The following is a 17,569-nucleotide window of genomic DNA, read 5'->3' as shown; positions in this document are numbered from 1 at the left end:
ATCGATACTAGCCCGATAGATTCGTACTTTCTATCATCTATGTTAAGTTTGCTTTAGCTGCTCTCCTATTGATTGATTTATTCCTTTTATTTCAGAAGCAAAGTCTAATAAAACCGCTCCACACCAGTGTGCAGGGCTGTGTACACAAAGATTCCTGACCTTGTCTAAAAAACACAAAAAACACGTTTCACAAAGCATCTTGAGTCTAAAAGAAGGTGAAAGCCTGTCAGGAGTGAGGAGGGGAGAAGACGTCCTGTAATGATTAAAGAACAAATAATGGTGGATTTCCTTTCATCTTCTGTGAAATCGTTTCTCCTGGTCTGACCTGCTGCGGTTCATTAGAAATGACAGGGACTGTTTTCACCAGTTTGTCGACATCTTCTCACACAGGACCCGCCTCACGCCTCTTTATAAAATTCTGTCCTCCTCGAGCTGACAGTTGAGCTATATTTATGAATGCGACAGCAGATTATTGGAGTTCAAAGCTCACTGAAGGGTTTAAAACCTTAGCAGTGAAACATGTTTCTCGGAGCTGCTACGGCTGTAAGGCCTGCAGTGATGTAGCGTCAGAGGATGGAAAAGCAGCAGGCAGATAATTCCTGCTGAGCTTTGCCCACATTGGTCTACAGCATAAATGCTTTTATGCAGTTTTTTGTGCATAAATACATTGGCGTCTCCTCCAAGCAGGTTTTCTTCTGTTAGGGGAAATGTTTACCCTTCACTACCAATTTTCATAACTGGACTTTCATTTATTAAAGCATAAAATGCATTTTTGTTAATGAGAAGTGGGCATAAACATCAGAACTTGTTGTGTGTGAGGAAAGAAAGATAAATAACCTTTATTAACTCTAGTAGAGCAGGGCGATATGACTAAAAACATTTATCACGATATACATTTGAAAATTTGCAATAACGATATAACTGACGACATAATTGACACTAGACAAAATACTTTACAACTCCACAACTTTTATCAGTGCAAAAACCCGTCAATGTATTTTCACTTAAATAAGCAGCTGTTTTTTTTGTGCATTAAAGTTATATAAAAATGTAACAGTGCAAATGCAAAATCCTTGCTGACAGTTTAACCAAAAGACATTTCCAGTGGAAATTGGCCGACAGATCCTCAGCATAACCATGTATAATATCCACAAAACTTGAAGAGGTTATACACACACAATACGGTAATATTATGTTGAAGCACAGTACGTATCCCTCCGCGAGGCTCTTGCCTATGATAGCCGTACTGCTCCAACAATCCATCAAGCGGTGCGGCTTCGTAGCTTAGCAAAGTCGTACTGAAACATTTGACAGATTTTCGAGCGCCGTGTACATAAAATCGTTTCAAGGTCAGTAAATACAACCAGAATTCATACATAAGGCACACGGGATTATAAGGGGACCTGTTGATTTTCAGAAAAATCAAAGGATTGATTTTAAGTGTGCCGTATTTTCCAAACAACATGGTAATAACGACGGCCCGCTAGCATGCTCTACCAAAAATAGTGCTTTGTTGTGTATCTGACAGACGAAAGCTAAACCAGTTCCACACCACTGAAGTTGCAGCATTTTTACAAACCAATTCTGATTCATCCGTTTCATTCAACGATCTGTTTTCGCTCTTCTCATTCTGCGTCGCCGCCATGTGCTTATGTAAACATAGGCACTGCTCATGCGCGTTTTACCCATATTCTATCGCGATATTTCATTTTCCTATCGTTGCCCAAAATTACACCGGTATTACCGTGAACGGTATGATATAGTACAGCCCTAAACTCTAGATCAGATTTGTTAATTTGCAATTGATTAACATTAAAATACAGACTGCTGAATGACCTGACTTTGTACTTTGTGGGGTGTAAACGCATTGAAGCACTGAGTCTGGTTTAGATCCTGTTTGGCTCAACTTTTCATTATTTATTCCAATAATTTATGCCTTTTGTTCTTAAACGATTAAATTTACCTAACAGAAGCTCCCCCTTGAAATATCTTCCCAGTCCCCCTGGCTTCCATCCATAATTTTTCTGACCTAGATTTGGCCTAGTGCACAGTTTCTACACAGTGTCACATCTTTTAGGGGTGTTAGATGTGAATTATTGATCGTGACTCTCTCCTGTCTGCAGGAAGCCGAAGACGGGGATCCTGATGCTGAACATGGGAGGACCCGAGAAGCTAGAAGATGTTCACGACTTCTTGTTACGCCTCTTCATGGACACAGACCTGATGAAACTCCCAGTACAGAAGTACGCACACAGAGATCACGCTGCCTTAAATGCAAGGAGTTATTTGCAAATGTGAACACAAAATATAGTGACGCAAACAGCTGACCTTAGAGTTGAGGTGGTCGGTGTTTAACAGCTGGGATCTCGGTTTCCCAGCGCTCGCTCCATGCATTTAGCTCGTAATGTGAACTCTCCGGTGGACAGGATGTAAACAGGATATAAAGCTCTGATAAGAGGTCCTTCCTTCAAACAGTCCTCTGTCATCATTATTTCAGCAGGGCTTTGTGGGGATCTAGTGGATTATGTTATGCTCTCGTGCTTTTCTGAAACTCCCCAGATGTTTTCTGTTTAGATTGAATTTATGTTTCAACAAACCTGGCGACTTGGTTACATGAAATATGTGATGAATTAAAAGCAACTGCTTTATTTTTGGGTTTACACACATGTAAGCACACACAGTGGGGGCGGGGGGTTTGAGGAAGTTTGTTGGGTGACGGCTCTGTGCTGTGTCCGTGTTTCATAACGTCCCACTGAGAAGAAAAATCTTTGTGGTTTTTAGCAGCACTGATCCTTTTTAAAGCAGGCGTGACTGACCCAAGATCACACACTTTGACTTCAAAGATTGCTCCACCTCAATATGAATGTTTTATGAGCCACTTATTGACTTTATTTAGACCTCGGGCGGTCCCGACCCCGAGGGAATGAAGCGCTATAGCGAAAGTCTGGATATTTGGGTGCAAATGTGTCCTGTGACTTAACCAAGGACGTCATTCCAAACCAGCAGTTTGATCTGAACTGAGTTCACTCTGTGAAGAGCTTTCCAGAAATTAAGACCCGCTTAATGCATCCAGTTCAGGGTCTTGGGGTGGGGCTGTCACAGGATAAGATGCGGGGTACACCCTGGACAGCTCACCAGTCTGCTGAAGGGCCTCGTGCATGGTTTTGGGCTGTGGGAGGAAGCTGGGGTACCCATACAGAAGGACCCATGCTGTGAGGTGATGGGGTTGGCCACTGCACCACCGTGCTGCCCTGCACATAAATGCACATGATGCAACTTTCTGTACAGTTTTGGAACATTTTTAAAACACTGAAGAAATGTCAAAGTCGAACTGTAACTGAAGCACAAATGACTAAACGCGTTTGTCTGTCAGTCGGCTGACCTCGGTTGGACCTCGGGGGTTAAGCCTTTCTTACACTTGAAGCTGTTTGACTGTAAAGCAGAGAGATTCCCATCAGCCACTGCTCCTCTTTGTTTGCTGCTAACATGCCGGGTTAGGATGGTGAGCATTTCAGCATGCTAACATTAGCAGGGGGTCAAATGACAGCTGTGTCTAAGTATAACCTCACAGAGCAGAGCTCCCTCCCTTTAACTTCTATTTCACCCAGAAGTGAAGCTCTTTGTGTGAAGAATCTCCTTTTATTTATTTATTTATTTATTTTTAAGTGTCATGATTGTAATCTCTGCTCTGTGTAAGAAAACAACACGAGTGTCCGTCTCCATGTTGTCCAGCACTGAGACAAACCATCCTCAGAAGCTGGACAGAATAATACTGACCTGCTAGGGGGTCGTGTTGTGCATGTTTTGTATAATTTTAGACCGTTTTGTGTTTCTGTTTTATTGTTTGGCCTCTTAAAATGCTCAAATATGACGGCACAAACTCCTTGTAACCCTGCACCAGTGCTCAGTAAGGTCTGTTTGTTCATCCATGCAGCATCTGCTCGTTGGACTACAACAGCATTTCATGATGTAACAGGATGAATCCAACTAGACCTGACAATAGAAATGTTAAAATAATAAATTCCTGCCATCATTGTGTACTTGGTGGTCACTTTACCTTTCTTGCTTCTGGCCATTTTGAGCAGAGTTGTCTGACAGGTTTCCCTGGGGTGGGAAACACAAAAACGGTGCAAACGTTAGTGCTTCTTGCTTCTCGCTGCAGAAAGTCCATGCTGGAAACTCTAAACTAGATTTATTGTCTGGTGTTTGGTGACGCTTGTGGACATGAATCTCACCTCCGTGTCCATGGAAACTGCACATCTTACTGAAAATGTTAATAATGAACCTTGACCCTTTAAAGCTCCAGAAATCACACGTTATAGTGCTGTTACAGGTCATTTGCTTTTCTTCTTCTTCGTTGCTGCGCAATAATTCACTGTATTAAATCTGTGATGCATTAAGTGTGAGTTGTGTAACTGCAGCTGTGCGATCTGCCTCCCGCTCTGCAGTAAACTCGGCCCATTCATCGCCAAGCGGCGCACACCGAAGATCCAGGAGCAGTACAGCAAGATCGGAGGAGGCTCGCCCATCAAACACTGGACGTCCATGCAGGGGGAGGGCATGGTGAAGCTGCTGGACGAGATGAGCCCTGAGACGGGTGAGGATGCCTCACAGAGGCCTCCGCTCCTCCTCAAATCTGACAGCTTACATGGAGTTAAAGTCATGTTTGGAGGCAGTTTGTGTGCTTTTATTGAGATTATGGTTTGCTTGGCTGTTGTTGGCAAAGTGTGTGTGAAATGGAGATAGTAAGACAGCGAAGGAGTGTCTCCTCACACGCCTGCAGCACACCTCACTGATAACACAGCAGCAATCTGAAAGCTGACCAGATCTGTTAGAATTTGGTCTAAAAGCACGATAATCTTCATAAAAACCTCCCTTTAAGCTCCTGAAATGTTATTTTTATTTGAAGATTTCAATTAAACTGCATATCCTGCATATTCAAACTGTAATGTTGCCAGTGAGTTTCTCCCGTGCTGTCTGGTCATTGGCTGTTTCTTCTCTCTGCACAGCTCCTCACAAGTTCTACATCGGCTTCCGGTACGTTCACCCGCTGACGGAGGAAGCCATTGAGGAGATGGAGAAAGAGGGAGTGGAGAGAGCTGTGGCCTTCACGCAGTATCCTCAGTACAGCTGCTCCACCACAGGTGACACAAGCAGGAAATGATGTCTGTTAAATGTAGAGAACATGTAAAAGGAACAATCAGAAGATTACTCAGACGTTTGTGTCCGTTAATGCCGCCACACCCAGGGTGCTGTCTGCTCTGCGAGCTCCTGATAAATACACTCTGTTCTCTCCAGACTAAATCACACTCAGCATGTTCTCAGACTGTTCCAAGAACGCCCAGCTCACACGTGAGGCAGGCACACTCTTCAAACCCACAATCCATCCATGAATCCGTGCCCACAGACTAGGGCTGAACGATTATGGAAAATAATCTAATTGCGATTTTTTTTGCCCCAATATTGCGATTGCGATGCGATATGCGATTATTTTTTTAAGGTCTTTGTCTTCTGTATTATTAAACAAAGACAAGCAATACATCATATAGTATGGCCAATACTATATTACATTAATTTTAAACTGTTCTTTCCTGGAAGACAGACCTCTGTTATGATGACATGAGGTGATGCATGAATTGATGACTGACATTTTTATTTAGCTTCTTCAATCACAACAGTATATTTGAACATACACAATAGTTTATTTTTAGCTTACAAACATCTGAGCATAAAGTGCTGACAAGGAACCCTGGTGTAAACATTAAAATGAAAGTCAGTACAATGTGCAGATTGCAGAAATATACATAAAAAAAATCAGTGGCTTTACCACACTCAGTTTTTCGACATCTGTGAACTACTAGAGTCATTCAATTAAAAAATAATATTAAATAAATAAAACTAATAAATAAAAAATACACACATCTTACTGATCTCTGCAGTCAGTAACATTACACATAAAGTGCAAACATAATAGCAATTGTATAAACACACACACAAACACGCCTTTAAAATTTAAAGGCGTGAAATTGGACGGTCTAGTTCTGATTAGCGTCACCGCTGTCTCGGTGGAGTTTAATAAACTCGGCCGTCTGCTTCTTGCTATCTAAAATATAACGGGACACTGGTGTAAATTCTCGACTGTCTCATACTTCTGTTTAATAAGTTTTCTGTTTGACGTTTAGTCAGCTGTGTGAAAACCATGGAGGAACCCACCCGGGGGATTAATAAAGTTTTATTTTATCTAATCTAATAACTTTAATCTCAGCCAAACCGATTTACTCACGAACAAACAAAACACTGAAAAAAGCCCAACAATAACATTTTTAGGTTGTCTAAGTGACTTATATATTACGTTTAACCCGAGCAGCGAAACTCCGCGGTGATCTGAAAATGATGTGCCGGGAGTTGTGCCGTTCTCGGCCGCATCAGTAACCCTCGAGCTCCCGGCTAGCTGTCGAGCTGGTGGGTAGCAGACGCCTCTGAAAACGTCGAAGCACTTTTGCAAATATGGGATATCTTGATAAACCGAGCAGATATTTGATGTTTACACAACTACTTTCTCGCCTGAAAATATGTTAAAAGTTTATTTTGTGACCCAGAAAGATTAGTATGAGTAATTTTAAAACTTAGTAGCGGCCGCCATTGTTGGAAACTGGAGTTTGGCTGGGCCGCGCTATGAATTCTGGGATATGGTAGTAATTTGGACAGCCTTCGGCGCGTCGCTGTGACGTAATCGGTCTACAAATGCGGCCTCAGGAGGATGCAGCCCATGAATTTGGACATGTCCAGAGTATAATCGCAGCCTTTGCGGTTAGAAAATTGCACTTGATCATGTCGCGATATTATCGCAAATGCGATATATCGTTCAGCCCTACCACAGACTGTTTTTGGGTTACAAAATATGCATCTGAGGAAGAAACTTTGAGGAAATTTATTGATTAGTGATTGGCAGCAGCAGAGAGATTTTATTCCTGTGTAATGAAGTATTTCTCAATGTGTTTTCTTTTGCTCACAGGCAGCAGTCTGAACGCCATCTACCGTTACTACAGCAACAGAGCTGACAGGCCGAAAATGCGCTGGAGTGTCATCGACCGTTGGCCCACACACCCTCTGTTGGTGGAGGTTAGAGACACACGCACTCATTTTCATATCTTAGTGAGGACATCTAATTGGCATAATGCTTTCCTTAGCCGCTTACCCTAACCCTTATGATTAGGCTAATTCTAACCCTGACACTACAACCACATTTTAAGCTGCAAAACTGCCTTCAAACTTGTTGGGACGGGCATTTGGTACAGTGGAGGCCAATTTCTGTCCTCACAAAGATGTCTAAACATGTGTGTACACACATGCAAAGTAAAACAAACTAGTACTGATGTACACGATTCTGCCAAAAGTATTCACTCGTCTGCCTTCACATCCATATGAACTCGAGTAACATCCCATTCTTAATCCATAGGGCTTAGTATGATTTTTGACCCACCGTTTGTAAAGGCTTCAGCTCTCCTGGGAAAGCTTTCCATAAGGTTTGGGAGTGTTCATGAGAGTTTTTGACCAGTCTTCCACATGTGCACATGTGAGGTCAGACACTGATGTTGGGTTGGGCGAGATGGCCGGCTTGGAGTCTTTGCTCTAATTCATCCTAGAGGGTTTGAGGTCAGGACTCTGTGCAGAAAGGAATTCAGTGAGCTCCTGAGAGCGACCCATTCTTTCACAGATGTTTGTAGAAGCAGTCTGCATGCCCAGGGGTGCCTTTTTTCTTTTCTTTTTTTTTTAAATAAATAAATACACCTGTGGCAGTGGGAGAGATTGGTATATTTGATTGGGTGAGTGAATGCTTTTGGTAATATAGTGTGTAAGAAAACAGTCAGTAAGTCACCACGCAGCTAAATGACCAGAAAGCAGTTGTGGTGGGTGATCATGGCAGCTTTTTGTCCTGACTGTGTTTTATCAGCTGAGGTAAATTTCACTAGCTGTGTTTATAATACACCCTAAGTGTGTGTGTCTGTGTCCAGTGTTTTGCAGAACATATCAGAAATGAACTGCTGAAGTTTCCAGAAGATAAGAGAGATGATGTTGTCATTCTGTTCTCGGCACACTCACTGCCCATGGCTGTAAGTATGAAAAACTACTATCAGTACTGCTCTAGCGTCAAAGTAACATGCTAATAAAATACTCAAGTTTCACTCACCAGAACTGGACCACAGACTTCTCTAAGCTCTGTACTGCATAACACTCATTATATTTCTCAGATAATTCAAGTAAAAGGCTTAAAAGGGTCATAAAATCGAGTGAAGTGACTCCAGCTTGCAGCAGCTGTCGGTATCACACCCATCACCCCAACTTTTAAACTTTAATACATTTGAATGGGTGGATTATAAAAATGAGAACAGGTTTTTGTCACCAGACTGTAAAGTTTGGCATTTGCTGTCACAGTTTCTGGGGACTGACTCTTGGAAAGGAACAAATGAAGCCAGAGTGGGGTCTGGTCCTTATTACTGATGACCCTGATCAGATGGTACTGACACTGACACTCTTATAAAAACTGATGTGCTTTCCACAAATTACTACTAAAATTTACTGATATTTCTCAGTATAGGCATTTCCTTTCACAATGGAGTAGTAGTATTTATCTCTAGAAAACAAAATCCACTTCATCTTCATTTTCTTTTCGTGTAAAGAAGTACACTTTAAAAACTATTCCGATTTGTTACCTGACGGTTCATCAAAACAGATGAAAAACCTGAAATATCTCAACAGAAATCAGTGCAAATTCAGTTTGTCTTTGCTGTTAGGAAGCCTATAAAACTGTTTTCTGCTGCTTAATTGGTTAGTTTGACAGCACATCTTTGGCATCTATATCCAACATGTCACCAGCAGTTCAGTGTAACTACTCACACTTTAAATCCAGGAAAGTCCCAAACTCTGTGATAGGCCAAGCTTCTCAGATGAGAGATCTGATTTCCTCGTGCCTTGTTAGCTTTCTTTGAACCATGCCATTAGGCAACAGAAGGTTTTTGTCCAGATGAAGTACTTTCTTCCAGCACATTATTCAGGAACTGCTTAATGTGTTAATGTTGCTTAGCGCCGTGCTGTTGTGTGCCCTGTGCTGCAGGTTGTAAACAGAGGTGACCCGTATCCTCAGGAGGTGGGAGCCACAGTTCAGAGGGTCATGGAAAGACTGGGTCACTGTAACCCCTACAGACTGGTGTGGCAGTCCAGGGTGAGTAAACATCACTCGCTACGTAATTGAATAAACCAGCAGCACCACCTAGTGGTGACAGTGTGCTGTAATAATCAGGTAACGCTGCATACTCAACACTGATCACACATCAGTTTGTAATGCTTATCAATATGGTTTAAATTCACTGAGTGTATGCTTTGCTGTTTTTCACACAACTTTCATTGTCAAAATGCTTTTTTTGTTTGTTTGTTTGGTTTATTTATTTACTTTTTGGCATTATTTCACCCTGAGCCTGACTTAAGACAAAAACGCACATAGCGACATGGTCACCACAGGCCAAAGAAAGTCTGTGACATTCAGCGACTGAGTAATGATGGATTAAGTGACCACTAGTGATGCAGAGTGGGCAGGTTCCAAGTAAGGGGGGCATCAACACAAGAAACAATTTGCTCATCACTTTTAACTTTGCAGCTGCCTGGTTGTTGCTAAGGGACGTTCCAGACTCCAGTTGCCTAGGTAACCCTCTATTTTATTTGCCACACCATCAAAATACAGATAAGAGCATCCTTTGCTCTCATAGGTAGTCGCTCCATTCGCCTAAAAGTTCAGTAAAGTTTAACTTGGGATTTTCTATGGGAAATACTCAATGTCACCTAGGCAACCGGAGCCTAGACTGTCCCCTATGTCACCATCGGTGACAAAATGCTTTATTTCCTACATGAGCAGGAGCCCATCTGGTCACCATAGGTAAGAATAGATTTGGGCAGTGCTCACATTCCTGGCAAATGTGTTCAGTTTTTCTTTAGTTCTGCAGACAGACTCTTCCAATCCAGCTTTACCTTCTTATTATACTTACATGCAGCTAAACTATTAATATTATTTAGACCTGGCCGGCCTGCTTTTGTGTTTTGTGTTGCCACAAGATGGAGCCACTTGTCTGACTAATATTTTTGCTATTTCAGAGTAGAAGCCCTCAAAGCTCCTCAGTGCTCAGGTCACAGGGCCTGGCAGCTTACATAATTCACAGATGATAAAAATTTCACAGTGGAAGAGGAGTCTGAGCTGTCACTGGCTACCTGTAGGGCAGAATGAATAACCCAACAGGGTGAAAATGCACAGTATGTGGTACATAGAGTAACACAGGGTACCAGAGATAGCCTTCCTGCAAGAAGATCATGGTATCAGTTTTATTTATTTTATATTTAATGGGATTTCAAGAAAGGTCACGGGGTCGTTTACGTCCTCACTGAACCAGGAACACCTGAAACGACCTTGGACACGTCATCCATCTATAGAACTTAAGTCAGCCATGTCCTGTGTGTGGTCTCTCAGGTGGGGCCCATGCCGTGGCTCGGTCCCCAGACAGACGAGGTGATCAAAGGTCTGTGTGAGCGAGGGAAGAAGAACCTGCTGCTGGTGCCCATTGCCTTCACTTCGGACCACATAGAGACCTTACACGAGCTGGACATCGAGTACAGACAAGTGCTGGGAGAAGAGGTGAGAGGGGAAAAAAGCAGTGTTTATATACATTTCCTCAGTTTTATGTAAAAATTAACCGGTACATAAATACTGATTTAAAAGAACAGAATAAATCTGCAGCAGCCTTTGAAGAAATAAACTGAAGCAGGCAGAAAGTCAATTACCCAGACCTGCTCTTTCTCTAAAGTCCTTAGAAAGATTCATTAAATAGGGGAAACGTATTTATGCATTTGTGATCTACAATTAGGGCTAAGGTCTTTGTACTGGTTGTTTTGGTTAGCTAAAGTGTGTGTATGTGTGTGAGGTTTGTTTCCAGCAGCCCAGTGCCCTCTGTCTGTCTGAAGGCACCAGTAAAATGGCCACCAATCAATGTGACTGGTGCCATAAAGATACACATGCTTATATCCATGAGGAACCATCGAAATCGTTTCTAAACTTGAACCTGAAGAAACACATCTGTCTTCCAGTCCCAAGTTTTGAGGTCTGAAATGCTAAAAAAAAAAAAACATACTCCACCAAAAATGTATAACACCTCTACACACCTGATGTATTAAATTCCTCGTGTTTGGATTAATTTACTCCAAAACAAGACTGTCGCATTAACTGAGCGTTTACTACCTTTTTTCTGTGTGAGTCTAAATTGTTGGTAGATATGTGCAGTTCCAGTTTTTCCCAGTGGGCTGGAGAATATCATGACGATCATTTTAACTGATGTGTTGTGGTCGTGAATCACATATGAGCTGTGGCAGTGACTGCATTTTCTCTTTGGGTCTATTGAGTTTCTAAAGCTCAAAAGCCAAACGAATGACTGCATAAAGCTATAAAATGGAGTAAAGCAGCAAATGCTGACCTTTTAAGTCCACAATCAAGAGACTCTTTGGTGTTCTGACTCCACGTTCAGAACAGAAACTCAGACAGGAGCAAAGGAATGAGGAAAAGGGGGGGGAGGGTTTGTCCCCTAATTTTGCAGTTTTCTAAGATGTTATGAACATTTGTGATGTGTTGTTATTTTTCTTTCCAGTGTGGGGTGGAGAACATCAGGAGGGCCGAGTCATTGAATGGGAACCCTCTCTTTATGAAGGTACCTGTCACACACTAACCTGACCCATGTTTGCAGAACAAAGATTTTCTTTAAAAGAAATGCAGATGCCTAACATGAAGTGCCACGCTGGTTTTTAAAGTCATGTTTTGATCCCTTGCGTTGAGCATTTTGGCTCTAATGTCATATGCAAGTGTTGCATATATCTCAGAAACGGAGTTGTTAACCACCGACTGCCCTTTATACAGTCCTTTTTACTTCAAATATGACCATAATTGACAAAATGAGCATCATCATCAATCAAATAACAGTTAAAATGAGCAACTTGGACAATAAACCCATCAAGAAACTCTTCACTGAGGTCACAGATCAAGTGAGAAGTAGAGTTGTTTTTCCCATAGACTTCTATGTAGTTGCGGCTCTATTTTATAACCAAAGGAGTTGCCCTCTGCTGGTCATTGGAAAGAATGCAGATCCAGCTTGCATATATATTCGTAAAACAATATGAAGACTGACAACGGGTAATTATTAAAAGGTGCAAATAAATGTGGAAAAATGTTCAACCCCTTAATACAAAAGAATAAGTGTGAGTTTTCAATTGGTAGATAAATTTTCACTCATGTTCCCAGACTGTAAAATATTCAGATTTCTTTTCAAACTTGCAAACTTACAGCTCTGTCATCAAACCTTTTCTCTATTAATGCCAGCAGAAAGGACGAGTAAAGTAAATGACAACAGTATATGTACAGTAGAAGAAGAAACGAGCAAAGATAAAGTTGAGGTATGCTGCAATGTTCCCGTGGGGCATGTTCATGTCATATGACATTTCTTTCCTGTCGTAGGTGAAACCTTTTCGTTGGCACCATAGAGCTTTTTACCACATAACATATATAAGAAGTTAGTTCTCACAGTAAAACTTCTGAATCTGAATGAGGTGGATGTGATTTAACCTTCTAGGCGAACTGCATAAAATGATGAAACCTGTCATTTCCATTCCCACTAGGTGGCGCTCTAAGCAAAGATTATCATGTACATGTGTTCCAAGGCAGGACTTCTATCTATGAACTTTGGGGCAGATTGGGCGATCCAGGTTTTGAGCTGCAGCAACTTTTTGTGTTTTACTGTTTCATGACGAATCATTGAAATTTGCCCTGGCACCATGGAAACGCTCTTTAGCAAAAACGCAAAGAAGAATTCATTAAAGTACACTGCCTGGAAATTGCTAAAACTGGACCAAAGTTGCATTGTAAATTAAAAATGGGGACCTTCCTGTTGTGTTCAGGGTATGGCTCTCATAGGTGTTTTTATACTTTTTGGGATGACACACATGTGAGCCAAATTTCATACATTTACATAAAGCAAGCGGCTGTTTCGTTTGACTTTGCAGGCAAGACCCATAAAACCATATTTAAGTATGAAATCTGTAAGGGGGTCAAAAGAAGAGATGGTCCTGTGAAGTAGCTGCAGCCATGAGATGGTGAATGAATGAGTGAATGCCTCCTTGTGTCCTTCGTTCTATCCTTTATCTCTTTCCTTCTCCATTGTCACTATTTTTCCTTCCATCCCTCCTTCCTTTCCTCTCTCACCTCCCTCTCTCCCTTCATCCTCAACCCTGAAACCCTTCTCACAACAGGCAACTCCTCCAGCTGTATCGTGTGTGTTTGTGCGTGCGTGTGCACAGGGTTTATTAAAGGAAAGGGGCAGATCAATGGGAACCTTTAGAGCTGACTACAGTAGAACTGAACCGCCCGGCTGGCTGGCTGGTCAGGCCCGCCGTGCTCAGAGACCCCTTGCCGTGTGTGTGTGTGTGTGTGTGTGTGTGTGTGTGAATCAATATCCAGAGGATGATTAGTTGGTAGTTACTGAAGGATGGTTTCCTTGGTGTGGTTTTTAGTTTCTCAGTGAGCTGCTGCCGTCTGCAAGTAGCAGCAGCTAGAAAATACAGAAAAATGCATTCATCAGGATTTTTACTGCACACTCTGGCTGGTGTTGAAGCTTCATTTAAAAAAAAAAAAAAAGTTCCCCTCAAAATTACTACACCTAACAACTTTTTAAAGCAATTTCAGAGTTGCAAAAAATGTCACCTGTAAGACTAAAATTACAACAGTTCAGGTAAAGTTTTGGAGCGCTCCTGTCATCCTGTATGTTTGGTGTAAGGGGATCTTAAGACAAAATTTGCACTTCAGCAGTTGAATGAACTATCATGTGACTATTGTAACACCCACCAATAGGTGCACTCGCTCCAGTCTAGTGCATTAGCTGAAGTTGTAGTTCATGTTCACTGTGTTTGTAACCTTGTTGAGTAAATGTTCATTTGCTCACAGATGTGGTCAGACACATCCACTCATCGTGGTAATTCTGTGCTTTTAATGATATCTTTGAGCGGTTCTTTTTCCAGAGTGGAATAATTGTACAGCCTACATCTTTAATGACTATTTATTAAAAAAAAAAAAACACTACAAGTTGGTACACAACTTCATTCATTTATTGTTGTTTCTCAGTTTCAAACACACATTAATTATGTATGCAGGTAGCAGCTCTGCCAGTTGCTTTTGGTCACATATCCTGCCAGAGGCTTGTTGATGGATACCATTTGTCTTGGCAGAATTGGTAGCTTATTTAACTTGGTCTCCTGGTGCAGATCTGGCTTTAAGCATAATCCACAAATTTTTCAATACGGTTGAGGTCGGGGATTCGGAAAGGCTATTCCAAAGGCTTAATGTTTGCCTGCTATTTTGAAACTAGTTTTGATATGCGTTTTTGATCATTGTCTTATTGGACCAACCACTTGTGTCCAAAGTTCTATTGTCTTACTGATTTGACAATTTTGGAGGTAGTCCTCCTCCTTCTTTATTCCAGGCCTATTAACGGGAAGTTAATATGCCTTGACCTTATCAACTTGAAATACTGCAGAACCTATAGCACAACATTAAAAGATTTAAGTGTACATGTATATTTGAGCCTGTGTGGATTAAAGAAAAGGATTAAAAGTTCTTGTTTGTCTATTTATTTTCTATTTAATGTCTTTCTAAGACATTAAAGATGTATGCTGTACAATCCTGTTTAAAACAAACACAGTGAAAAGGATTCTTATTGGCTTTTTACCCACAAAGGTTTCAATTCTGATTATAGTAACCACCACCATTGCTTCAGTGCTGTGTTCTTTATGCCTTTTAAAGCTTTAATATATATTTGCTTTGCCGGGTTACAGCATTAGTTACAGCGTAGGGTTTCAGAAAGGTTTGCAGATATGTGCCCAATGTAGAAGTTATACTTAAGATGGCCTACTTTCTTTTAGCCTTTAAAATTTAAATGCTGACTCCAGCCATCTGTTTACTGGTTATATGGAGCCCTAATCTGTGAGGCAGAGTTTGAACATACTTGTCTGACTGCTGATATTTATTTATCTCGTTCAGGCCTTGGCAGACCTGGTCCAGTCCCACTTGAAGTCCAACGAGCCATGTTCCCGTCAACTGACCCTGCGCTGTCCGCTGTGCACCAACCCCACCTGCGGAGAGGCGAAATCCTTCTTCGCCAACCAGAAGCTCTCATAGAAACTCAAGACACACATTCTGATGCAGCAGGGCTACCTGTGGAGGAGCTCGAGGCCTTCTTCTAAAAAGCTTCATTCAAACGCACAAGCCCACAACACCTCTCCAACAAGAGTGTCAGTTAACCAGGAAATGCCACCAAGAAAGGACCAAATGGTTTCTGCAAATGTATTCTCACACACACATTTACTTTAGGTTTTGGTCTTTAGATGGGACTAATATCTGCCTTTCAAAACCTCTTTATGCTACTTAAATTCATCATTTTATTTCACCAGAGAGGTTAAACCGTCAACAGATACCATTTGGTCAAAGCTTGTGTAGATTAGAGAACTGGGACATCACATGACCGGAAAAAATTGCACTAAAAACTGCATTTCCCCTTACTCACATTCTATTTGCTTTGCGCCTGCAAACTTCCATCAGAGACCCCGTTTTCTTGCCTCTTCGCTGGTGCTAAATGACTAACAGTCGGCCATGATGACCCAACATGCACCCAAAGGGTTCTGGGCTGTCTGGCCATTTCCTTCGCCCTTCATCTCACCTGCTGCTTCACGCCATTGTCTCTCCAGGTGGTAGCCCCGCCCATCCTGCTGTAACTCCTGCAATTTGATTGGAGGAGGTTGGATCCTGTGTGATAGGAGGGTACTGGCGGGCTTAAGAGAGAAAAAGAGGTTCATATTTAAATTAAATAAAACTAAATGAATTCTTGTGATGATCCTTCATCTGCTCTAATTTCATAAATGAACCCCAGTGAAGCTGGGAAACTAGAGTCACACACTGACCCTGTGAGTGTCATAAGCAAGCTAGAAAAATACGTTGCTTCTGTTTTCCTGCTGAGGGAAAAACGGAAACCAAAACAAGTCAAAAAGCGATGAGGGATAATCGAACTGTTCACATCTTGAGCTGTCCGTATCGGTAAAGGTCCAGCCTGTGAGTTAGGGATTGTGTGCAGCTATTTATTTTGAGAGCGATTGGCCCAGTGACGTGACCAGGAGATGAAATAGTAGCTGCATATTTTTTTTTTTTTTTTTTCAAATAAAGTAAAATGAATGTAATGAAGAAACCAGTCAGAAATGTGACTTAAAATTGTAGCTTAACAAGGAAGAAGTTACCATAAAATTGCGAAACTATATCAGTGAGGCTGCTCATGAACCCTCCATGAGGAAAAACAAAGAGGGAACAGACGTTACTGGTTTTTATAGTAGCAGTACTGTTTTCACAAATTAAATAACAGCCACCAACATCATCAAGCTTAAAAATATCTGGAAAGGGGGGGGGGAATGACATTGTCTGTATATGTACACCTGAAACTGAAGCTAAACCTAATCTCTTTAAAGATGAGGAAAGTAAGAAGGAAAAACAAGCAATTAAAAAGAAAAACTAAGTGATCAACACGAGATATCCTCACATCTGTTAAAGGTTTTAAAGGCTCGTACAGCTATAAGGCCGAACAGATTTGGTTTCAATGGGTGTAACAATTCTGAAAAGACTAAAATCATCATATTAATGCTACTTACTCCCATTTTTCTATTGGCCATCACCAACTTAGTTTTTTGTTGCTGTTATGGTTTCTCTTGTCAGCCAGTAGATCAGTACTAGTTGAATACTTTAAATCTTCTTTATCAGTATAGGTGCTGAGTCGGTGTCAATTCCATCACTCTCTAACCAGAGCCAACGTCAGAAAATGTCCTTATTCTTTAAAGTATCCCATCCTTTGGGGCATGATAAGAACTGGCTTCAGTTTGGAAGGACTGAACAAAATGTAGATGAGTGCAGAGAAGTAGCTCGAAAATGACATTTGTCAGGTGTTTAACTGCAGTTAACCTCTGACTGCTGTCTGCATATAGAAACAATTCATCCTGATATTATTGTATCCAATTTAACCAGTGATTAGTCTGAATTAAAGAATTCTATAATTGATTTCAGTGTGGGTTGATAAAACTCCAGATGTCGTCTCAGTGACTGCTGGTTTGATTCTACCTGACTTCCTGTTGTCTTGGAAATGTCCGGGATTTGGGAAGTGATGTTTGATAGTGATGTGTCGGTCGCGAACGAAATGGCTCTTAGAGCCGGATCTTTGACGTGAACGACGCGAGCCGGCTCCTTATCGCGAGCCGTGGAGTTTTTTTCTTTTCTTTCTTTCTCTCACCCTCTCTCTCGCACTTTTTTTCCGCTTCACTCACACGCGAGCCTTGTGCTTTGTGCTTTGTGCTGGGCAGAGAGGGGAGGGGCGGTAGTTATACTCGCAGTAGCACAGGAACAGAGCGGGAGGGAGAGAGAGAGAAAGGGAGCCAGGGACAACAACGTCAACTGTAT

The 17,569-nt window shown here is 41.6% G+C and overlaps 1 protein-coding gene across 1 annotated transcript; it reads left to right on the top strand.

The window, feature by feature from the left end:
* The first annotated feature begins 2,104 nt into the window (after positions 1-2,104).
* On the top strand, positions 2,105-15,956 carry fech (ferrochelatase). Its single transcript, XM_013908938.1, has 9 exons — positions 2,105-2,243; positions 4,449-4,597; positions 5,010-5,144; positions 7,016-7,122; positions 8,016-8,114; positions 9,116-9,223; positions 10,517-10,681; positions 11,685-11,744; positions 15,119-15,956. Exons 1-9 carry the CDS (start codon positions 2,146-2,148, stop codon positions 15,254-15,256), a joined length of 1,059 nt encoding a protein of 352 aa, XP_013764392.1. The 5' UTR covers positions 2,105-2,145; the 3' UTR covers positions 15,257-15,956.
* Positions 15,957-17,569: the final 1,613 nt, after the last annotated feature.

The sequence above is a fragment of the Pundamilia nyererei genome, unplaced genomic scaffold, assembly GCF_000239375.1.
Source record: "Pundamilia nyererei isolate P.nyererei 1_Seehausen unplaced genomic scaffold, PunNye1.0 scaffold00016, whole genome shotgun sequence".
Classification (NCBI taxonomy): Eukaryota; Metazoa; Chordata; class Actinopteri; order Cichliformes; family Cichlidae; genus Pundamilia; species Pundamilia nyererei.
Note: the sequence above shows the minus strand (reverse complement) of the source record. Positions and strands in the feature narration are given on the sequence as shown.

Bases quoted from the DNA above. Each gene is read 5' to 3' on its own strand.
- fech (XM_013908938.1), top strand. From the start codon at position 2,146: ATGCTGAACATGGGAGGACCCGAGAAGCTAGAAGATGTTCACGACTTC. The intron at 5,145-7,015 runs GTGACACAAGCA...TTTTGCTCACAG, and splicing joins GTACAGCTGCTCCACCACAG to GCAGCAGTCTGAACGCCATC. The intron at 7,123-8,015 runs GTTAGAGACACA...GTCTGTGTCCAG, and splicing joins CACACCCTCTGTTGGTGGAG to TGTTTTGCAGAACATATCAG.